Here is a 25,844-nt window from a genome sequence, read left to right as displayed (position 1 = left end):
AATTAATTAAAAATTAATTTGACTTATCGAGGACGTATATCCTGGGAACTCCACCTGGTTGTCCTTCTTCAGTTGGGCAAGGCGAACCATCGTGCCATTCCCCGGAAAGAATAAGGAAGTCGTCTTTAAAACCCTTGTTCGAGGTAGGGAGGCACTGAATTAGTCTTACCGCAGGGTACCTAGACTTGAGGTAGTACCCCTGACCCCTCAAATGATTGAGGCTGTATACCCAATTCACATCATGGTGTGTTAGACCTAGGTTGTATAAGGCGTTTAAAGCCTCTATACTCCCAGCCCCTGAACATATTCGGGGCGCACTGTGTGAAGATAACATGAAAAACCTAAGGTAATCTCTTGTCAAATTACCCATTGGGATAGTCATCCCCCCTTCAACAAACGCCACCATGGGAATGACTACCTCCCCCGTTTTTCTATTGCGCCGCAGACTTGGGAGGAAGCGTATCTCATACCCACTGTCGAGGGAATCTTGTACTTAGCCCTAAATGATTCCATTTGCTCCTCGGAATCGACTAGATACTTAAATCTACCATCTTCTAGCAATAAAAAGAAATTTTTTGATACAGAAAATGAAAAAGTAGAGAGAGTTAAAGAAACTTACAGGTGTGGAAAATAAGCTCCTCGGACGGACTCTTGGTATTTATGAGAGTGTAGAATGATGAGAGAAGACAGATTCAATGAATACGTGCTGAGAGATAGAGTAATATGTAACTGAAGAAAGGTTTGATTTGAAAGGCACTTTACAAGGGCACAGAAAAAAGAAGCGGGAAAAGCCCGCCCATAAATGCAAAGGAATCCCACCGTTAGATTTGCATCAGGTCGTTGAACGTGTGGACAGCAGGGCAGTTACCATTTAATGATGGCGTGCCCATGACGCCGAAGCGTCAGGAACGCGCCTTGGGCAAACAAAAAGACATTCTGAAAGTGGGGGAAACCTACGAATTAAATGGGGGCTGGATATCAAAATCTCCTTTTTTCCGAGATGGCAAAAAACGAGATTTTGAGGGGCTATTGTGGGGCCTGTTACCTAAAAAAGGTATAGTAGCCCTCAGAATTGGGCCCAGGGCCCAAAGGCCCGATCCGAGGATACGCGTATGTCCGAGGACAGCCTAAAGAAGTTTTATTCACGTTAAATAGGTGATATGAAAGGTATAAACAGGTGTTATATACGGTGGTATAGCACACGTCCGAGGACGCCAAAGTCCGAGGTGAAGATAACCTTCGTACTGACTGAAAGATTCTGCCAGGTTGTAGCTGAATTGGAAGTTGGATATAGCTTAAAGAGGCGTCGGAGAAGGTAGAAAATATCTTCTAAAGTCTATCACCTCCTCATTAAATGCTGTCCACCTAACACTCTGGCCGCATTAATGTGGAGGTGATACCTGAATAGTAACTAAGCAGCTTTATGACCACTAAGCTGAAGGTTCCGGTAGGGACTAGATGGGACAGAAAGGAGCTCCCAGGATAAGAACTACACGTGTACAAAGGAAACAAGAGGAGAAACGAAGTATATAAGGTAGAAACGAAGAAAACAGAAAGAGGAGGGAACAAAAAAAGAAAAAAGGAAAAAGAGAGAGAAAATAACAGACCAATTGAAAGAGGGCCGAGGAGAGTTTTTCCTCATAGAGCGAATCAATAGTATCCCTTGTTACTTGATGAGTAGAACCCTTCCTGAAAAACAGTACTAGTTCTTGAGCCCATACTCTATAAATTTATTGTTTGGGCTTATTGGGCTGAAAACCCAACACTCAATTCAGATTGAGTCCTTACAATAGTAGTTATTAATAGGTCTTTATTATGATTATGTTCGAATCTAATATACAGTTTATATTTATTCTATCATTTAAACATCATATGTCAATATTCTAGTTAAAGGAGAATGCAAATATAGAAGGATTTATAAGAAATATTTATATAATTTTAAAATTCAATTAAAAAATATTTATTAAAATAACAAGATGAGAAATTGTGAAACTTCAACAGTTTATGTGATGGTATATTAAGAGGTCAATTAAAAGTCAAATGTTTTCTATGTTATATATATTATTACTAGTTGGTAACTCATGTAGTGTACGGAAAGTAACATAATATGATTTTTTTTTTTTTTTCGCCTAAGTAGGAAATGTGTAATAGTTAAGTTAATAATTATTAGGTAACCTTATGATTGTGTTTGTATATGTAACTATATATATATATATATATATAATTTTAATTTGGATTCTAATTGTGTCTTGAATTTGATATAATACCAATTGGTAAGTTGTGCAAATGCAATGCATGAGAAATTTTAATATGATACAATTTTTATTCTCTCTTATATTTTTTAATTTTAAATATGAAATTTGACAATTATGGCACTTATTAAGAGACATTATTTTGAATGTGTTTTTATATGAAACTATATATTAGGTATTTATTATGATTGTGTTTTGGTATATGAAAAAAATAAAATTATATATTCTACTATTTAAATATTAAATAAAATACAACATATGTACCAAGATTTTGATGGAGTGTTTAATTATAGAATAAATTTTAAATTTAATTGAAATATATATATATATATATATTAAAATAATAATATGTAATTAAAATTGTGAATTCTTAAAAACAAAAACTTATGTGACACAATATTATAAGGTCAACCAAATCTAATTATATAATATAGATAAGACAAAATTTATGTACAGTACCTTAGGTCTTTTTTTTATAGATTCTCCTCTTAAGATTTTGTTATGTGACTACTTAACTTAAAAAATATATTTTCATCTATGAGAAAAAAGTCACATGGCAAATTTTTAAAAGAAAAACGTAAGAAATAGTACCTAAGTACTATACCTAAGTCTTGCTCATATAGATATAAGGTATATTGAAATCAATAGTTTCCATTTAATAAACAAACTGCTCTCATTTCTCTCTCCCTTGTATGTGTGTGTGTGTGTTTGTTTCTAAAAAAAAAAAAAAGGTAATTTTTCCACATTGCTTAAAATAGTGTGCTATGTGTAGTATGACTTGTCACACTCTTCGTTAAAAGTTACCATAGCTTTTGAGTGGGATTATGATATACCTTTGTGTTAGAATTCATTTCCCTCTCTCTTGTGTGTGTTGTTTCTCAAAAAATAAATAAATAAATAAACAAACTAAATCACTTTCCAGTTTCAAATGGAATTTAAAACATTTGTTATGACTAAATTCAATTTTAATGATAGAAAATTCAATTAATGATTCAATATCTTACCAAAATTCTTATAAAAAGTAACTTTTTTATTCTATTGTGAGTATAATTAATCAATAATCAAACTGCTAAAAGATTTTTAGTTTTTTACCTAAAAAAACTGCTAAAGGATTCAAATTGGATCAAATTCATTCTAATAATTTAAAAGTTAATCTCAACTCTCAAGGTTCATTTTCCAATATTTACAAAAGGCTTAAGAAAATTATTAATTTTTATCAAAATTAATTTAAATACAAGACTTATTATACAGTACTAAATCTCAATCCTTAATTTCCCTTTAGATTAACTTTTTGTTAATTTGTTAAAAGTGGATAAAAGTAAAAACGGGTAACTAAACTAAAGTCAATCTACACATTAAAAAAAATTGAAAGCTAAAAGCTAAACCGCCAGTTAATCTGATTGTTTAGTTTATAAGAGAACCTTCAAATAAGACCTTAAGAATTTTATAAACGTTTTACAACAAAGTCAATCAATTAGTCTGCCATATATAGCATATAAGTAAACCAATAATATTTTTCTTCTTTTCTCACAACAACAGAGGTCCAAAAAATAAATTGAACCAGTCCATTTTTCTGAGATTCTTCCAGAAATCATAAACGTGTTGACAACCCAGTTGGAAATGAGAGAGGAATACACGCCATAGGGCCTAACCAAGTAGCCACCGCCACAAACAAAAGTACCATATATCATTATCAAACCTAGGAAAAAATATGTACCAAAATTATTTGTATTTTTCGAAATATTGCTATTTTCCGTGACCTGCGCTAGCGTTCCCAGAGACAAACCTAGTATGATAATTAATAATATGCAAAGGGAAGGCTTTATATATGTGAGGACCCTATCTAGCTGGATCATGGAGCCCCACTAACCCGTTGTAGTTGATTACAACTATCAATTTTACAACTCACTATTTTCTAATCAATGACTATGAACCTTCCAAGTCTGTGTAGTATATAAAATGCTACCTATTGTATCAGAATCAAATCAATTATCAAGGTAGACTCCAATATCATTGTCTCTACCAATTACGTTTCCAACCAGAAAACATCAATAATGGCTTTTAGTCCTTCAAATGCTTCGGTGGGGCTGCAAATATCTCTTCTGCTTAGCTTTTTCATGGCTGCATTTGCTGGTCCATTCCTCGATTCCTTTGACTATAACTGGGGACACAGTAATTCTCAGATACTCAACAACGGAGACCTCCTTACGCTCTCCCTTAACAAGGAATCTGGGTCAGGCTTCGTGTCCAAGAAACAGTATGTTTATGCAAAGATTGACATGAATATCAAGCTTGTTTCTGGCAATTCTGCTGGAACCGTCACTGCCTACTATGTAAGTATCATGCATATTGCCATAGAGAAATGACTCTTACCCATATGTTAACAAACAAAAACGTACACACACAAGGTTTAATCTGAAATCATGACTTCATTGGAAATCATGGCTTCATAGTTTATATCGCGTGTGTACATTTGTGTGTGCATGTTTGTGTGTAATAAACACCTCCTTGCCAGTAACCTTTAAGTCGATACTTTTTTTAGTCCTTCAACAAAGTCCAAATTTGAATGTATATATGTCTATATATCATGTATATATATTGCATTTTGTGTTTTTCCCTGAACTTTCTTCGTGTATTTTCCCTTGACTTACAAGATTTCTATGTGCTCCAGCTGTCCTCACAAGGGCAATACCATGATGAGATAGACTTTGAATTCCTGGGAAACCTAAGTGGTGATCCTTACATCCTTCACACAAATGTCTACTGCCATGGCCAGGGCAATAGAGAACAGCAATTCTACCTTTGGTTCGATCCCACTGCTGATTTCCACACCTACACCATCCTGTGGAATACCCAAGCAATTTTGTAAGAACACATGCATATCTTGCACAATTACTGCATTATATATTAGACTTGTGATTAAATAATTAAATTTATTATTTTCTAATAATTTAAAATTTTGAGATAATTTTTATGTAAGTTATAAAAGTATGTCATAATTTCATAAGTTAGCTTAAAAGTTTTGAAAGAATTAGTAATTTATCATTATACTTGTGAGTTTCTTGGTTCCACGCATATTAACTCTATAAACATTTTTTTTTCTATATTTTAGCTTCTATGTAGATGGCATCCCCATTAGAGAGTTCAAGAACCTTGAGTCAAGTGGTATTCCTTTCCCAAGTTACCAGCCAATGAAACTATACTCTAGTATTTGGAATGCTGATAACTGGGCAACAAGAGGTGGACTTGTGAAGATAGATTGGACCCAAGCACCCTTCACTGCATCCTATACGAATTTCAATGACAATAATGCTTGTGTTTCATATTATGATACCATGACTTCTTGCAATACTCCAAATTCTAACCTCAACAACAATGGTTGGCTCTGGCAGACGCTTGATTACAGTGACCAGGGGAAGCTGAAATGGGTTCAGGACAATTACGTGATCTACAATTACTGTACAGATTCTAAGCGCTTTCCTCAAGGGTTTCCTCCAGAATGTTACGTCAACAACAAGTACTAGATGGGATGCACTCATTGTTTCTCCCTCTCTTCCTTCCATTTGATTTCCATAATTCCCTTTTGGCTTTAACTTTTCTTTTTTAAATTATATATTAAATTTGTTTGTCGTCCCAAATAAACATTGAATATTTTTACTGTGTGTCATAGGACGTGTACAACGAATGAGCTAATGTTATCCCTATGTGATTTGGAATAAATAAAAAAATTTGTGTAATCTCATGGTGAAAGCTATTGTATTTATACAGGTAATTGCATGATAAGTTAACGCATTCTTGATCTATACAACAATATAATAAATCAAATATTCAGAAAAAAAAAAATAATAATAATAATAATGTGATACCGATTGTGTGCATTCAACTAGGTTGGATTATTTAAGTGTGTACATGTTGCATATTTGGGCATGCTAAGTCGTATATTAAATGTTCACTAGGTTGAGCTTGAGTTTATTAATATTTATGCAAAGTCTTAATTGTATCTTGACTAGTCTTTTTAAGGTATAAGAGCAAATCTTCCTAACACTTTCCTTGAATTATTGCACAAAATTTAAAATCCTAGCATTATTTAATATGAAAGCCCCATCAGTTCAAATAACCCCACATTATCACACCACAGTGCCCCTACAATTTTGACGATAGAAGGATACATCATCAAGAGACTTCATATTAAGTTTTGGAAAATTTTGTGGAAGCTGCGTAAGGAATACCAGATTTTTCGAGCAACTGAGCAAGTCAGAAATATATCACCTTTGAGTGAGATGAAGTTTATCTGATATGGAATTTAATTGAAAGTAGTCTCAATGCCAAGAAAATAATGAATAAAACCGAGATCCTTTAGTACTACGACTAATTGCTATTTACAAAAATATCGGCCACACACGCACAAGAACATATGTTCAACTGTTCAAGTATCAGTGTTTCAAAAACGAAGCATCATATTTTGTAGCAAAAAAAACCTTTGGCCATTAAGAAGGTAGACAACCAAGTGCACCATGCACATGGAGCTTTTTTGAACCTTTAGAGAAAATGATATAGCTTGTAGACAAACACAAAATGAGGCCAAGAGAATCAACATATGAATCTCGGGGGCTGAGTCATATTTCATCTTGTTGATGAAATCCTTTAGCTATGAGACTGCCTTCGATTTGTCAATGGTGCCATCAACCTTCTGTTTGATCCCCAAAAAAAAAAAAAAAACCATTTAGATCCAACTACGTACACTTTCAGTAAGAGAATGTGGTAGGAGAACCAAAGTGCCATTTTTAAGTAATGCATTGATCTCATCACTCATTTCTTGACACTACTGTGAATATTTTAAGGATGCTGAAAAACTCATGGGTTCATGGCACCCATTAAGGAGAAGAAAAAGTAAGAAGGGCTTAGGGTTGACCGGGACGCATGGCCTATAGCACAATGTGGTGTGTACGTTGAGGAGGTAATGTGGATTGAGTAGGATGATTAATTTGAGGAGGGTATGTCGTATGAGATCAACAATTAGATGGATTCGTTTCAAATTTTGATGGCTCATAGAAATGGGAGTGAAATTTAATTTGGATGAGACATAAGCACCTGTAAGGCGGTAAGATATGAGAGAAATTAGGAATTTTTGAAAAGGAATGCCAAGAGTTTGAATTTTTGTACACAACTTGACTCGAGAATATTGCCCCTATATATAGTAGTATCAACTATCAGATGATTGTAAAATATTGAACAGTTGACATTCCTATATTTACAGTCCTCGAAGTGTGATTGAGCCTAAACCCCGTTGTTGAGTTTGGATATATAGATATAAGATACGGGTGGGAAATGATGTTAATAAAATGTTCAAATATAAAATATTATTGTTAGAAAGAAATTAAAAATATGTTTATTAATTAGATAATAATAAACAACTAGTCTCTTTACACATCTTTACTCGTGCTTTGTGAGAGACTTTACTATTTTTAATAAAAATTGAACACTTTTAAATTATACCGGCAAGAATGGGAGGAATAAATTGAATAATCCTACAATTTAGAAGACTAGATTGAATTTTAGGGAAAGTTAAGTTAGATGGTGAAATTTGTAATTTATCCTCAAACTTATCTTAAATTTTTTAGATTGGTTGATAGTGGAGAAGGGAAAGAGAGGGTTCCAATTACAAACATATTTTATTTTAGTCATATATATGATATATTAAGGTGGCACTACAGGAAAATTGGTTTTTTTCAAGTGTCAAATTAAACTCATATAAATATATATATATATATATTTTTTTTTTTTTTTTTTTCCAGTGAGTTATTGGGTTCAAAATTCAAAAGATCATCCATAACTTTGCTCCACAATTAGCAAAAACGTTCAAATTCTCTCTCTTATCTCTTTCAACTTTCAAGTGCTAAAGGTTTCTAAAATACTAAATTTTTCTACTCCGTTTTAAATCATAACATGTTACTATTGTTAATAGAATAAGAAATAGTCCCTCAAAACCAAAAACTCCACTAAAATCTTTTTACCAAAAAAAAAAGACGCAAACTAAACTAATTCAATTCGATGCACTTCATCTCTCTTTTTTCTTTTTTCTTTTTAGAAAAATAATATTTGTGGGGCCAGAAAATCGGGTAGCCTTGGCCCACTCCAAGCCAGGCCCAAATGGCCCACGCTTAGGATGCATGATGGGTCCGAGGATGACCCTGTCCTCGGGCGATCGAGACCTCGGAAAAACACGAGGACCACCCTACCAAAGGACTCCTGGAATATCCGAGGAGAAGATGGCCCAGTGCCACGCGTTGGCAACAGAAGTACGGAGAAGGGGCAATCCCTGGGCGAACTGTCACCTCGGTATTGAATACGCTCATCTAACCCTTCTAGCCGCATTAATGGGGATGTAACCCCTTGACAGAGCAACATCGATCAGGGTGAGCCACCTAACCACGAATATGACCTCTGATGGGACAGACAGTCAGAAGGGAGGCCAATAGATGATCAACAGGAGGAGGAAGAGAGTGATATATAAGAAAGGGGAGCAAAGTGTAAGGGGGGGAGGAAAGAAAAAAAGCATCCCCCAGTTGTAAGTTGGTCTTAGTATCTTTCAATAAAAAGAAAGTAGTTTATGCTTCATGGAGGCTGGCAAGCGCCTAAACCTTCGATCCACTCTCTACAAATTCATTGTCCTGGGTTCGTTGGGGCCTGGGGGAACCCATATCTTTTGGGCTACAAAAAACGACCCTACAATATTAATAACATTTAAAAATCTCATGCATTGCACAAGTTGCATACTAGTTTTTTTTGTAGTGTGAAAGCCCAATCAATAATCCAATTGGATTCTAATTGAGCCCTAATTTTATGCCATGTGTACTTAATTTCAATTATACTTTAGAGTTTATTTTTAAATGACACACAATCATGTATCTTTTTTTTTTTTTTTTTTTTGGAAGAAAAAATTCATGAATCTAAACACAGAAACTATAAGAAGACTAATTAAGTTTGAATTTACGTAATACCATGAACATATACAACTTGTTACTCAATCATCTATGAAATACCATGAATGAATAATCATTTTTCTATATATACGTGGTTATTCTTAATTAGCTTTAATGAGGGTGGGATTCTATTATTAAAAAAAAAAAAAAAGGTTTTAATGAAGGTAGAACTTGGACAATTTTAAATTATTCAATTTATTTTTATATCCTAAATATGATACTTTTTAAGTTATAATTTCTTCTTTTTTTTAAATGAAAAAAATGAATGATGTTAACAAAAAGACGCATCACGAACTTCACTCACATTTTTAAGGGATATTTTGTCTTTGTTAAATTTGATTACTTTGGAAGTATAGAAAAGTAGAGAACAAGAAGTTTTATTTCTTATATATATGGGTATAGATATGACGTGAATTTTTTTTTTTTATGTCAGTATAATGTGAATTCTTTTTTTCATTTTTTTTTTTTAGAAAAAAGACTGTAAGTATTATTATGAAAAATGCAAAACTAAGATAATGCAGAAAGAATACTGAAGGTATTATTAAGAAAATGCTGCCAAATCTCTTAAAGTTAAATTAAGGAGAAGTGGAAAAATTTCTTGATGCTATCTTTTTTTTTTTTTTTTTTTTTTATCAATCTTGATGCTATTTGTTTTACTTATCCTTTGTGCTTTCTTTTTTTTTTTTTTTTTGTTAGTAATGTTGAAATTTGTATAATTTTAAAATTATTGAACCGATATTAATTTGTTTAGTTGAGCTCATTCTAGAGTAGAGAATTCAATGTAATGCATTTTACATCAAATAATTTGTTGCATGATTCTCTAAATGGAAAATGCATTTTTTTTCTTATTTAAAAAAAAAAAAACACTATTTTAGTCCTTACATTTTGAGGTCACAATCAATTCAGTCCTTACATTTTAAGAACAACCAATTTGATTTCTATTATTTTCAACTTACAATCAATTTGATCCTTATTATTAAATCACTAACAAAAAATGCCTACGTGACAAGCCATTAAAAAATTAAATGAAATACTGACGTGTTTTAATTTCAATAGCCAACTCAGCACGTAGTTCAGTAGTTAGCAAACAAAAGCCATGTAAATGCCACATCCCATCTAAGCTTATCTTGTTTTTCCTTCGTATATTTTTCTTTTATGTTGTTTTTCCTTCATCTCATCTCTAAACTTATCTTCCCTCTCTCATTAACCTTTTGTTCTCTCTTATTCATGTTTGAAGAAGCCAAACCTCATGTTCATACAAAAGTAACAAAACCCGAAATCCAGAACCACTAAACCCAGATTCACAGAACCACTAAACCCAGATTCACCTCAAATCGACCACAACTTCTTCAACATCTCCGATCAAAGGGTTTTGGAGCTTCACGCCATACAAAGGCTATTGGTTGGTGAACCATGCCATGGTCGGATTTGAATGTAAGAACCAAAATTAAGAAACATTAGCATCTCATTTAATTTTTTAATATTAGGCATGCTAACTGTACAAACCGTTTGTCATGTAAGCATTTTTCATTAGTGATTTAATAGCAAAAATCAAATTGATTGTAACTTGAAAATAACAATGACCAAATTGATTGTTCTTAAAATTTAATGACCAAATTGATTGTAGCTCAAAATGTAGGAACCAAAATAGAATTTTCGCCAAAAAAAAAAAACCATTCACGTACAAATACGGTCAACCCAACCCCGACCCAATGATAACCCGCATAAACCTGAACCGCACGTTTCCTCATCTAAGAATACACGCCACAGGACCTAACCAAGTCGCCACCGCCACAAACAAAAGTATTACATATCATTATCAAAACTGGGAAAAATAGTAACAAAATTATTTTGTATTTTGCATTTTTATTTTTGAGATGGGTAAAGTCAAAGGATATGTTTCTATTTTTCGTGACCTACGCTCCCAGACACTAACCTCGTATGATAATTAATAATAAGCAACGGGAAGCCTTTGTATATGTGAGGACCCCAGCTAGGTGGATCATGGAGCCCCACTAACCCATTGTAGTTGATTACAACTATCAATTTTACAACTCACTATTTTCAAATCAAAGACTATGAACCTTCCAAGTCTTTGAAGTATATAAAATGCTACCTATTGTGCCAAAATCAAATCAAAAATCAAGGTAGACTACTCTAATATCATTGTCTCTACCAATTAAATTTCCAACCAGAAAACATCAAATATGGCTTTTAGTCCTTCAATTGCTTCGGTGGGGCTGCAAAAATCTCTGCTGCTTAGCTTTTTCATGGCTGCATTTGCTGGTCCATTCCTCGATTCATTTGACTATAATTGGGGACAGAGTAATTCTCAGATACTCAACAACGGAGACCTCCTGACGCTCTCCCTTAACAAGGAATGTGGGTCAGGCTTCGTGTCCAAGAATCAGTATGTTTATGCAAAGATTGACATGAATATCAAGCTTGTTGCTGGCAATTCTGCTGGAACCGTCACTGCGTACTATGTAAGTATCATGCATATTGCCATAGAGAAATAACTCTTACACACATGTTAACACAAAAATGTACACACACACAAGAATTAATCTGAAATCATGACTTCATTGGAAATCATGGCTTCATAGGTGTGTGTACATTTGTGTGTGTGTGTGTGTGTAATAAACACCTCCTTGCCAATAACTTTTAGGTCAATTCATACTTTTTTTAGTCCTTCAACAAAGTCCAAATTTGAATGTATGTATGTCTATATATCATGTATAAATATTGCAGTTTGTGTTTTCCCCTGAAGTTTCTTCGTATATTTTCCCTTGACTTACAAGATTTCTACGTGCTCCAGCTGTCCTCACAAGGGCAATACCATGATGAGATAGACTTTGAATTCCTGGGAAACCTAAGTGGTGATCCTTACATCCTTCACACAAATGTCTTCTGCCATGGCCAGGGCAATAGAGAACAGCAATTCTACCTTTGGTTTGATCCCACTGCTGATTTCCACACCTACACCATCCTGTGGAATACCCAAGCAATTTTGTAAGAACACATGCATATCTTGCGCAATTGCATTATAAGTTGGACTTATGATTAAATAATTAAATTTATTATTTTCTAATAATTTAAAATTTTGAGATAATTTGCACATAATTTATAAAAAGTATGTCATAATTTCATAAGTTAGCGTAAAAGTTTTGAAAGAATTAGTAATTTATCATTATACTTGTGAGTTTCTTGATTCCACGCATATTAACCCTATATGCATTTTTTTTCTCTATATTTTAGCTTCTATGTGGATGGCATCCCCATTAGAGAGTTCAAGAACCTTGAGTCAAGTAGTATTCCTTTCCCAAGTTACCAGCCAATGAAACTATACTCTAGTATTTGGGATGCTGATAACTGGGCAACAAGAGGGGGACTTGTGAAGATAGATTGGACCCAAGCACCCTTCACTGCATCCTATACGAATTTCAATGACAACAATGCTTGTGTTTCATATTATGATACCATGACTTCTTGCAATACTCCAAATTCTAACCTCAACAACAATGGTTGGCTCTGGCAGACGCTTGATTACAGTGACCAGGGGAAGCTGAAATGGGTTCAGGACAATTACGTGATCTACAATTACTGTACAGATTCTAAGCGCTTTCCTCAAGGGTTTCCTCCAGAATGTTACGTCAATAACAAGTACTAGATGGGATGCACTCATTGTTTCTCCCTCTCTTCCATTTGATTTCCATAATTCCTTTTTGGCTTTAATTTTCTTTTTTAAATTATATATTACATTTGTTTGTTGTCCCAAATAAACATTGAATATTTTTACTGTGTCATAGGATGTGTACAATGAAAGAGCTAATGTTATCCCTATGTGATTTGGAATAAAAAAGCAATTTTGGAGTAATCTCATAGTGAAAGCTATTGTATTTATACATGTAATTGCACGTTAAGTTAATGCATTCTTGATCTATACAACGACATAATAAATCAAATATTCATAATGTGATACCCTAAATTGTGTGAATTTAATTGGATTGGATTATTTAAGTGTGTTGCATACATGGGCACGTGCTGAGTCTTACATTAGATGTTTATTAGGTGGAGTTTGGGTTTATAAATATTTATGAAGTCTCCCAATTGTACCTTGACTAGTCTATTTAGGGTATAAAGGCAAATCTTGCTAGCACTTTCCTTGAATTGTTGCACAAAATTTAAAATCCTAGCATTATTTAATATGCAAGCACCATCAAGTTCAAATAACCCCACATTATCACACCATAGTGCCCCTACAATTTTGACAATAGAATGATGCATCATCAAGAGACTTCCTATTAAGTTTTGGAAAATTTTGTGGAAGTTCATGTGTAGGGATAAGCAATGTAACTCATGAAGACTCTGTATTAATTGGTGAATCAGAAAAAAAAAAAAATATATATATATATATATATCATATCAGAACCAATCATAAGATATGTCTAGCAACTCCAAAACACTATAGCAATATTAACCAACTATTACCAAGTTGACACTATCCAGAATACCTATATGAAGTGAAGTTTCAACCTTCCAACAAGAACTATCAACACATCCAAAAGAACATGTCCATCTTCAGCCACATTACTGGCCAAAATGAGACAGTATCACGTCATTACATATTATTATGAAACATGGAGTGATAACAACATAGCACTTTTATCATGAGGTTAATAAAACATTATAGGGGCATTTGGTTTGCCATGATGTGCCCTTGATGTGATGCAAATTACGATGATATGACATTAAGGTTTTGGGTTTATTTTATTTAATTCTAACATTACCATAATCTAAAATTACAAAATATATCACATCACCTTAATCTCATCACCTTTCTAAACAATGTAATGTTATATTCTTGTATTGAGATTACATTAATGTAAGATTACAATAATTTAATATTATGATATAATATAACATCACGGCGAACCAAACGCCCCCGTAGGTATTACTAGAACTGCTTCCAATTTAACAAACTTCCTCACATTTGCAATGTTGCAGTGAAATTGATACCAACTGAGTCTACTTGAAAATACTATACGTACGTGCATATAGGCATATACCACCACATGGATTCCAAAAACAAAATCTTACTAACTTTAACTTGAAAATAAAATATAATCCCACCTGATATAATATTCCTTCAATGCCAAACTATTTTAACATTAAACTTAATCGTCAATTCTCCACTTGTGATGCTAAAATATAATTTCAAAAGTGCTTACTAGCCAAAATGCTTCAATACATTGGGTATCACATAAATAGAAGGGGTATCAACCAAAAAGTAAAATATCACACAAATTGAGAACATGGAGTAACATTAAAGCTATGACTTGTGTTCAGAGGCGGAGCCAAGGGGGGGCGAGAGGGGGCAAGTGCCCCCCCTGACTCCTCCAAAAATATTCCATATGTATTACAATAAGTAATTTTTTTAAATGCTTTACCCTCCTTGATGCAAAAACTAAACACAAATCAGGAAAAAAGCTTCCTGGTCCTGCTGAAATAAAGGGAAAATGACAAGCTTACCTAATGCCCAATAAGTCAATGACACCGTGTAAGGGAGAAAAAAAAAAAAAAAGAGGGAAAAAGTTTCCTGACACAAGAAAAAATAAATGGAAGAATTTTCCTTAGGCACAATAACACACAAGCTTTGACTTGTCAGCTGTTAGCTTTTATTAATAATAAAAAAAAATTAAAAAAAAAAAAAAAGTGTCTTTCTTATGACATTTCAATTGATAGTCCTATATTTTACACTCTCTTTTTTTTTTTTTTGTCCTCAATTTCTTGACATTTCAGTTTAAAATTGTGGGTTTATGTTATGAACAAAATTTTTAATTATTTTGAAAAATAAATAGAAAGTCGAATTTTACTTATAGTTTCAAAAACAATCAAGAAAAGATAATGAGATGTGTATACAACTTTGCAAATAAATTACTATATTTTTAATATTTTTCAAATTAATTAATTTCTACAATTTATTTTATAGTATTAACTTAAATGTCTAACTATAGTTTACTTATAATTAGTTTTTGTATGACACTTATAGTTGTCATTGTTTTTGTTTTTATTATTTTTAATATTGACTTCTAATCTTGCCCCCCTGAATTGAAATCCTAACTCCGCCACTGATTGCTATTGACAATAATATCATCCACATACACAAGAACATATGTTCAACTGTTCAAATATCACAATGACAGCATGTGAAAAGCGAAGTATCATGTATTTGGTAGCAAAAAACCTTGGCCATTAAGAAGGTAGACAACCAATAAGGTTGAGGAGGCAATGTGGATTGACTAGGATAATTAATTTGAGGAGGGTATCATATGAGATCAACAATAAGATTGACTCATTCTGAATTTTGATGGCTCATAGAAATGGAATTGAAGTTTGGAGGAGACCTAAGCATCGGTAAGATTTGAGAGAAATTTGGAATTTTTGAAAAAGAATGCTAAGAGTTTGAATTTTTATACACAACTTGACTTGAGATTGCCCCTATATTAATATCAACTATCAAATGATTCAAATCATGTAAATATTGACCAATTGACATTCCTATATTTACAGTCCTAGTGTGATTGAACCTAAACCCCGTTGTAGAGTTTGAACATATAGACATAAGATACATGTGGGAAATGATGTGCATAACATGTTCAAATAAAAATTATTATTGTTAGAAAGAAATAAAAAAAAAAATTATTAATTTGATAATAATAAACAACTAGTCTCTTTACACATGCTTGGTGAGAGACTTTACTATTTTTAATAAAAATAGAACATTTTTAAATTATACCTGCAATAATGGAGGAATGAATTGAATAATCCTAAAGCAGGACTGAATTGAACTTTAGAATTTAGACAAATTAGAGGGTGCAATTTGTAATTTAGCTTAAAAATTATCTTAAATTTTTAGATAGTTTTTTTTTTTTTTTTTTTTTGATGAAAATTTTTTTTAGATAGGTTGATGGTGGGGAAGGGAGGAGACAGGGTTCCAACTACAAACATCTTTTATTTTAGTCATATATAACATATTAAGTGGCACTACATGGAAATTGGTTTTTTTTTTTAAAGGGTTAAACCGTTAAACCCTCAAAAAGGGTGAATTAAACCAAGACCAATTTTTTTGTATTGTGGATGTTCAATCAATAATCCAATTGGATTCTAATCAATCATACCTTAGAGTTTATATTTAAATGACATACAAATTCATGCATCTTTGTTTTTTTTTTTTTGAGAAACAAATTCATGCATCTAAACATAGAAACTATAACAAAAGTAAGTTTGAATTTACGTAATACCATGAATCAGGGACCGAGCTATTTTTGGACATGGGCAGTGCCCCCCCCCCCCCTCCCCCCACCCCCCACACCCCCAAAAAAAAAAAAAAAAAAAAGAGTTTTAGCAATTGGGTTCAATAAAATTACACTTAACCCTCGTTAATAATATCATTGATCTTTAAAATAAAATTAACAAGCCCTAATAAATTAGCCCAAAAAAAAATTTACCAATAGCAAACTTAAGCCCAACTAGCAACCCAAAACAAACCCATTCAAGACTAAACAAAACAAAAAAGGAAAAATCTAAATCAGATTCTAGCTAGGAAAGGAGAACACCCACACGGCCACACAAAGACACCAAAAAAAAAAACCTAACTAAAGACTAAAGCGAAGAGAAAAGAACCCCCGACAACAAGCGTAAGACCCAAAAAAAGGGGGGGAAAATAGAGAGAGAAAACCTAAGCGGCTAAAGAGAAGAGAAGAGAAGAGAGACTTTGGTATATTTCACATAAGCAGGTAGGAGGAGCAGCGGCAGCACAGCACCGCCCCAGCCACCCAGATTTGGTATATTTCTCTCTCTCTCTCTCTCTCTCTCTCACACACACACACACACACACACATATTTGATGTCTAGTGCAGTGCAAAATATTGTTAACGCTTTGTTAGTTGATTTGATAATCTGGGTTGTAATTTCTATTTAAAACTAAACATAAATATCAAAGATTCAAAAAAAAATAAAAAGGGGGGGCAAAGAACTCTCTAGTGTAGTCACCGAAAATAGGAGAGAGAGCATCTAAACACAAAATACTAAGCCTCAAATTTAATAAAAAACACAAAACAGAAAACAATTGAATTTCTTCTAATAAAAGATTCCAGCAACTTAATATTATATTAATTCCTTCTATCTCTTTCTTCTTTGATTTCTTTGTTTCGTTTTTATTTTTATTTTTTTTAATCTCTAAACAAAGACAAATAATCAAAACACAAAACACAATCTAGTTCTCATAAAAGTAATCAAATTGTAACACCAAACTTGAATCAGAACAAGAGAAGAAGAAGAAAAAAAATAGACAGAAGCAGATCTGACCCAACCTGGTACGCATCATGCACTTGAAGGTGGGGAGGAGGACGAGCGGCGGTGAGTGGATGATATCCACCGGCCTTTGCAGCGGCGGCCATCTCTCCCTCTTTCACTCAGCGAGTTCCGTCTCCGCGCGTTCTCTCTCTCTCCGAGTCTGCGAATTCTGTGTCTCTCTCTCTCTCTCTTCGTGTGTGTGTGTGTGGGGAGATGCGAATAAAAGTGAGTAGATAAAGTTGAGTTTGATAGTGAACACTAAACAGTTGAGTCAATCCTTGGTTTTTTTTGTTTTTTTTAAGAGAAACTGTGTGGAGTGTGGTCTTTATTTTTTTTAAAAAAATAGAAAGTTAGTAAATAATAATAATCTAGAAAATAAGAACTAGGCAACAATTAATTATTTTTTTATAAAAAATTTAATGAATAAATTCATTCCAAATTACATAAATTTCATAAATGAAAACTATGATTATTAAAAAAAAATTACTCGAAATATTTTAAAGCATTAAATATATAGTAGTTGGGAATGAATAAAGTATGAATAAAGAAATATTAAAGATATAATATTAAAATGAGATAAAAAATAATAGCATGTTATTTGAAAAAATAAGCAAGTAAAAGATAAATATAACTGCTCATTCTCCAAATAATATAAAAATTTGGAGACTGTCGAAGATGCTCTAATGCCCATTCTTTTTCACTTATGACTAACCTCCAAGTGTTGTACATCTGCATTGTGCTTGCTTGTTTGGTAGTGTCTTTTTAAAAATTAAAATTGAGATTATTTGCAACTTTAAAACTAGTACGATTTCAATCAAAGATGATTTCGAAGATTTAAAAAAATGTTGAGTTCTATTTTTATAAATGATTATATTATAATGTATTGAAAAATATTGATTTTATACTATGTATGTCTTCAAATTTATATATATATATATATATATATTTTGTTAGTTTCAAATTTTTTTCATTCGTCCTAGTGTAAGTTTAATGTGTTTGTTTGCATTTGTCAATCACTGATATAGGCAAATTATGATGATACATATTTCCAACAAAAAAAAGGAACACAAGCTCTCATAAACATATGAGTTCAATAATATTTTTGTGTTAAATAGTAGAATGGATCCAGCCTTTGAGTGGGTTAAAAGGCACTTTTATTTTTGCTAATGTCAAAAGTTTTTATTCATTCCAATTTAAATATTACCATGGATATCACTAAATAAACGCATAAATTTAAAATTAAAATGAATGTCAAATTTTGACATTAAAAAGAAAACAATAGAGATGTTATTACCTATATAAAAAAATTAAAATAAAAAATCAAACAATGTTTAAGGAGAATGATAAAGCCATATACGTGTATTTTTAGTAGCATGGTGAGTTACATGACTTGTTTAAATAACATATGTTGATGGTTTTATGACTGGGTTGATGAATAAGATTCTTTCAAACTGATTTAGAAGAAAATTTTGGCATAACATTCAAGTTAATTAACTAATACTTCCTTTTTCTTTTAAATAAAAAATATTTGACACTTTTAGTGTTTCTAACTCATACTAGGGTTATTTTTAGAAAACCTACTTGGTGGTTAAGACAATAATATATATGTCTCAAACTTAGTAGGATTATTCTACCTGTGTACAGATTTTAAGGAAGCACTTATATATTGTTAAAAGTTTCGTGAAAATATTAATCGGAAAATCTTTCTCCCTTTCAATACATGATTCTCTAATTAATACTTTGAAAAAAGAATATTATTGTGACTGTCTAAGATTAATGCAATCTAGGGTTTACTATACATAGCACTGAGATGCTGCTCAAGGAAAACAGTCATGGAGATCAATTTCCGGTGGGCATGCGAGTCCTTGCAATCGATGCTAACTTTGTCTGTCTCAAATATCTTGTTACTGTACTTCAACAATGTCGATACAAAGGTTTTTCTTTTTTCCTTTTCCATTTAGTTTATATATATATATTTGCATCATGTTTATTGTTTTGCCTAAGACACTACATCAAAATAAGTCTATTACATCAAGTTTGATTTGCAATAGTAAATTAAAAGTGTTAAATTATTGTATTAACAATAATAAGTTGCAACAACTTATAATTTTCAGTTGCAATAGAAGTTTTAATATATTAGTAAAAATTGTTGCAATAACTTAAAATAAAGAAATTGTTACAATAAATTGATATTAATTATTTTTGCTATCTATTGCAATTAAAATATCAAACTAATAGCTTATTACAACAAATTTATTATTGCAATAATTTAATATTTTTTTTTTTTACAATCTATTGCAATGACAAATACAAGACTGCAATGGAGATATCATTACAATAACCTAACATCAACTATTTATAACCTATCGGTCTATTGCAATGACAACAACGAAGATATCTTTACAATAGTTTGATCCAAATTATTTTATTCAATTATTTGCAATCTATTGTAATAAGATTCGTGAAATAATAGCTTATTACTACAAAATATTCAAAGTAGTAATTAAAATACTTGAAGTTTATTGCAACAAATTTTTTTGTTACACAAACCTATTACCTCAAATTTTATTACAATACTCTACATCAACTATTGCAATGACTCTAACGTCATTGCAACGATTTTTTTTATTGCAATAAACATGTTTTTTCTTGTAGTGAGAACAACTTCTTCATTGGTGTATATGAACTAATATTTAATCTTCATCATCATCTTCATAGGGTGTGTTTGTTAGGAAAATAATAATAATAATATAAAATTTTGAGAGAGATGATTAGTAAAAAATCTTACTTTTATTCTTATACTCAAACCTTTAAAATAGTTCTTTGTCTGTCAATATCTAATTTTTCTCAGTAAAAAAATATGTTTTGAAAAATTTACACCCATGAAGAAAGAATTGACATTGTATATTATGGTATAAAAAAGTTAAGCCTAGAAAGTTGAAGTTCATAATTAAAGCTAACCCATCTTTATTAATTACAAAATATGTGTGATTGTTCATGCCAATTGATATTTGTTTTTGATATAGTTTAATACTTCTTCTTCTTTTTTTTTTTTTTTTTTTTTTGGGTAAATTCATATTGTCATGATTTTTTGATATAGTTTAATACTTCTTCTTCTTTTTTTTTTTTTTTTTTTTTTTGGGTAAATTCATATTGTCATGATTAATTTATTAGATTGATACGTAAAACTTAAATAATTCTATAATGCATTCATGAAGAACATTTACTAATTCATATATTAGCGGTAAAAAATTAGAAAAAAAAAATTGTGAGAGTGATGTAGTAATTGTGTAGAGAACATTATATATTGAAAAAGAGATTGATCGGAGACTTGAGCATATATGAGTTAGTTATATAAACTGTTAGTTATTGATTACAAAATAAGAACAATAGGCATGTACTTCACATTTAATCTATGTCTACTATACAATCTTCATGTTCATATTGTTTCCTCAGGTTCTTTCTTCTTCTTCTTCTTCTTCCTTCTTTTTTTTTTTTTTTTTTTTGTTTTTGTTTTTGTTTTTAGTAATAGAACTCCTACGTAATCATTGGCTTACAATTTGTTAACTCTTCTACATTTGGTATGTAGTCACTGCAACAACCGACGCAGAAGAAGCTCTTCAAATTTTAAGGAACAAAAATGAGGAATTCGATATTGTGATTACCGATGTCGTAAGGGAGGACATAGATGGCTTCAAGCTTCTGCAAATCATAAGCCTGGAAATGGATATACCAGTTGTTAGTAAGCTCTAAAACTAAAAGTCATTCTGCATATTCCTTGATTTGCTACACAAATATCCATGCACACACACATCGTAGGGGTGAATTAATTATGTGCAGGTATTTTAGGGATAGTTTAACTATGAGTCATGCTAACGAGTGCCCTTAGGGCAGTCATTAATAATTCATTTCAAGAAAGTTTAGATACCACTTTTATGGGAAACGAAAAAAACTATCAAAATATTAATTACTTTTTTTTCATTCCCCATAAAAATTTTCTTTAACTAGATTATTAATGAGTGCCCTAAGGGCACTCGTTAGCATTTCCCTACATTAGGCCATTTAGGCAACGACATAAGACCCCCTAAAATATAATATATTACATCTATTTGTTTAATAGTATTGCCCAAAAATAAGTAAATCCTCTCACTTAGATTTTTTTTTTTTAAATTTACTATTGTCCGGCACCTATTGCTAGTAAAAAATTTTAATTAAGTTCAAAATTTTAATAAATAAAAATTATTTTCAAAATATTATACTCTTTTCGAGTGTTCAACATGTTATTAATATGTTTTATTATGTTAATTTGCGATAGTTTAAGAATGTAAAAAATTTTACTTTTCCTTTTTCTCTTTATCAAAATTAAAATTAGAATTAATAGTTTTCAAGACAGACCAACATTACCAAGAGATATAATGAGCATAAAATGCATTTAGAATTAGAAGGTTTTTTAGTGCATTTTATCAACACATGAAAATAGTCCACAAGATATGTTGAGCCAACATAACTTATTGAGATTGGAATAACTTTACTCGTACCTACATTCTCTATAATACCAATTTTTTATGGACCAATCACAAAAATTCAGTATACAAAGTCCTGAAAAATGTAGTATACAATGACTTATTGAATTTGAAATTGTTGCAGTGGTGTCTGCTAATGATGATGTATCCAACATAATGAGAAGTATAAAGCATGGGGCTCGAGACTACTTGCTGAAACCAGTTCGACTACAGGAGATGATGAATATTTGGCAACACGTTATCAGAAAAAATCTTGATAACCCAGAGAAATCTAGCATTACCAAAGAAATAATAGATCAAAAAACATCAACTCTGAAAAGAACTAGAAACCAATCAACAAAGGAAGAGGATGAATCGACAAAGGAAGAGGGTGAGACCGACACTCACCCTGACATTGCTTCCTCTTCCCGGAAGAAGTCGAGAATGACATGGACCCAAGAACTACATGAAAAATTTCTTGATGCTATTCAGGAACTAGGCAATGAAGGTAAATCCTAGATCAGAAGAAACACACAACAAAGATACTATTATTTGTACCATATTAATTAATGCCGTTTGATCGAATTTTATTGAGTAACATAAAATACACCACCAAAGAAATTATATCTAACTTTCATAGTAAATTCAACATATTATACTTTGCTAATGTATGGGAAACCTATTATTAATAAAAACCTAATATTTACAGAGGCAGTTCCAAATACTATACTCAAAATCATGAACGTTCCTGGACTCACACGGGAGAATGTTGCTAGCCATCTTCAGGTGCGTTAATTTTAAGTCGTATTATGTCAAAATTTGTGTAAAGATCAATGGCTTGTAGTGTGGCAATTGTGTATTTTATCCAGTGAGAATCACTAATTGCCAAGCTCATGATAGTAAAACTAATTCCAGCTTGTTTCTTATTATGCTTCTTGTACTATATAGAAGTATAGAAATATCTTGAAGAAGCAAAAAGCTACAATGAATCAACAGAAAAACGGAGAGCCCAATTTGAATAGAAATTCAACGAACATGCATGGTTGTTACACTGCCTATCAAAGTACAAGAGCAGTGCCTAGTAACATTCATCCTGTAAATCTTGTTCCAAATTCTGAAGAATTAGCTAGCTCAAAGCAGCTGTACCAGTACTACATGCAATCTCGACAGTACCCAATGGAGCAAGGGATGCATAATCATGTGTATGGAAATCCCCCTTCAACTCCATTGCCAACCGAAAACTACCTTCCCGTGCCGGACTTCAAATTGTTGAAGTTTCCGAGTGTCTTTCCAGGAATCAAGGTGGTTGATGGATGCTTGGGAATTTCTTCAGGTCCAAGTAATACACCACCTTTTAGTCCTTCCATTCCTGATGTTTGCTACATTCCATCCACTCAAATGCTTGGTGATAATGCCTCAACTCAAATAGATGCAATTTCCCAGCATGGTTCAGTTGCGTGGCCTGCTCAAAATTTAGGACTTGGTACTTCTCTTTATATTCTTTCACTTAAAAACATTTTATCATTTCACTTTTTCTTTTTTTTTTAATTATTATTAATAAGTTACATAGGCACTTAATCATGACTTCACCTCATGCTAATTGTTAGTATTAGCTTATAACCTCATGCATATACATGAATACATTTAAAAATATACAATAAGATACATAATATAATTTCTATATATATAATTTAAATATTATTGATAGTCATTTTTATATTTTGTTAACTCTTTAGAAAATTTTGTAACGACATTATTAGGTATAAAATGTAAATTGTCTATATATATTTTTTTTAAATTATTGTAAAGTACTTTTTTTTAATAATTCATTTATTCTAGACTTTTTGGTTTTTAAACTTTTTTTTTTTTTTTTGAGAAAGAAAAAATGGGGGTCTTTATGGTCATATTACACTCCCGGACAGGGAGCCAGTGGCCTCGGTCAGGGAGTCCGTAGTCAGTACCCGTTCTGTACCTTCTGTATAGGAGTCACCTCATATTTTGTGAGTACACCTCACCACTAAATTTACCCACCAACGAAAGCCTGCGGATAGCGGGACTTTAATCTAGGTGTGTTACACGAAGCGTCCGAACCTTACCCACTCAGCCAAGCCCTCGTTGGCCTTTGGTTTTTATACTTAATAACTCACTTAGATGAATACTTATAATATGGTTCCACATTTGATTCTAAAATTAAGAAATAAAACTCTTTAAGAAAAAATAATTTAGGACACATGACGCAAAATTAAAATTCTAATTTAAAATCTTAATTTAAATTTGTCACAGGTTCACCTATTATATATATATATATATATATATTAGTTGAGTGTAGCTTATTGGTGTCATTTCATTTATTGTATCAAAAGTTGAATTGAACGAAACAGATGAAGAAATAAATGCCAGCTTTTTAATGGTTTTGATTTATTTGTGTCAAAAGTTGATTGTAACCTGTAATATATCTTTAATTTTCCATGCTTGTCATATATTCAAAATTGTAAGAGGTATACTTACCAAATGTAAGGATAACATATGGCTGAGGATTTAGCCATTGAGTTGAAAAGCAATTTCAATTCATTTATCTTTCATGATCATTCTTTTGCAACAACAATAACCTTTTTCATCTTGGCACCATTCCTTTCCAAGAGTCAGTTTTTTCTTTTCTTTTTTTTTACTCTGAAGGATAATTTTTGGCCCAAACTATTAAGCATATTTTCTTTTATTAAAAGCTATAGTTGCATTTTGTGAGTCTTATATGCAATGTCACTCTTCATTCCAGTGTCAAATGGACTAAAACTCATTTGAACTAATATGAATCTCATCTTTACAAAATTCAAGACGCTCACTATAGATGGTTCTCTGCCGTCATTTTCTACATAGGCTCAATTTGTTTCATTGAATTTTTTTTTCCACAGAAATCATACAAAATACTTTTCATTTAAACTTATATTTCTTTCTTGGTAATAAATTGCAATAGATACAGACAACATTTGATATCTCTTTACTTTTTATACCAACTAATAATCCTAGAAACCTTTCCATTCTCCACCAAAAAAAGTATTTGTAAAAGGCTTATTTTCCTCCTTTTTTATTTTTGGTTTTAAAAGACTAATTGATGAAGCCAACAAAAACTTATGGAGAATGACACAAATTATTACGATGCCCTTGACTACAATAGATCATTCCTTCATTAAATTTCGGTTTATCTTATAGATGGCATGTATAATTTTTCTTCTTGCTTTTATTTTAGGGCAACACGCGGTGAAAAATTTTGTCAATGAACCTGGAGATACCAATTGTGAGAGAAAAAATATTGACTTGCCAGACTACATGCAAGATCCGAATGTGACAGACCTAAAAGGAAAAGGTCAGGCCAAAGCTGTGCAATATTTTCCAGAGCATCCACACATGGAAAGTGGTTTCCATCAGTACAGAAACAGTTTCACGGATGATGAACTCACCATGATGGTCAAAGAGGTAATACTATAACAATAAGGCAAAGTCTTTGCTCATCATGTGTGTGTTTTTTTTCTTTTTTCTTTTTTTTTTTTTTGGATAAGGTCTAGCTCATCATGTTATTGCCATGTTCAGTCTTCATGTTTAGGAATTCATTAGTCTTGAACTTTGAACTCATCATTTAGGAAAGAAAAAAAAAATACTAACTAATGGAATGATTGATTTGTAATCATATTAAAGTAGTTTTTTTTTTTTTTTTTTTTTTTGAGAAAGTAATCATATTAATGTAGGATTAGTGG

At 31.9% G+C, this 25,844-nt stretch overlaps 2 protein-coding genes and 1 long non-coding RNA gene across 3 annotated transcripts; 2 read left to right on the top strand and 1 right to left on the bottom strand.

Annotated features, from left to right (window-relative positions):
* Positions 1–4,218: 4,218 nt before the first annotated feature.
* LOC112028321 (putative xyloglucan endotransglucosylase/hydrolase protein 13) lies at positions 4,219–5,989 on the top strand. Its single transcript, XM_024060990.2, has 3 exons — positions 4,219–4,585; positions 4,924–5,117; positions 5,365–5,989. Exons 1-3 carry the CDS (start codon positions 4,307–4,309, stop codon positions 5,774–5,776), a joined length of 885 nt encoding a protein of 294 aa, XP_023916758.1. The 5' UTR covers positions 4,219–4,306; the 3' UTR covers positions 5,777–5,989.
* A 5,175-nt stretch (positions 5,990–11,164) lies between these two features.
* On the bottom strand, positions 11,165–17,863 carry LOC112028331 (uncharacterized). The gene is made up of 2 exons (XR_002884613.2): positions 17,611–17,863; positions 11,165–12,224 (listed from the first exon to the last, which is right to left on the bottom strand). It is a non-coding gene; the product is annotated as an uncharacterized LOC112028331 (long non-coding RNA).
* Positions 11,443–13,112, top strand: LOC112028330 (probable xyloglucan endotransglucosylase/hydrolase protein 23). The gene is made up of 3 exons (XM_024060998.2): positions 11,443–11,721; positions 12,054–12,247; positions 12,494–13,112. The coding sequence occupies exons 1-3, from the start codon at positions 11,443–11,445 to the stop codon at positions 12,903–12,905; spliced, it is 885 nt and encodes a 294-aa protein (XP_023916766.1). The 3' UTR covers positions 12,906–13,112.
* Positions 17,864–25,844: the final 7,981 nt, after the last annotated feature.

This window comes from Quercus suber, unplaced genomic scaffold (assembly GCF_002906115.3).
Source record: "Quercus suber isolate HL8 unplaced genomic scaffold, Cork oak 2.0 scaffold_708, whole genome shotgun sequence".
Lineage (NCBI taxonomy): Eukaryota > Viridiplantae > Streptophyta > Magnoliopsida > Fagales > Fagaceae > Quercus > Quercus suber.
Note: the sequence above shows the minus strand (reverse complement) of the source record. Positions and strands in the feature narration are given on the sequence as shown.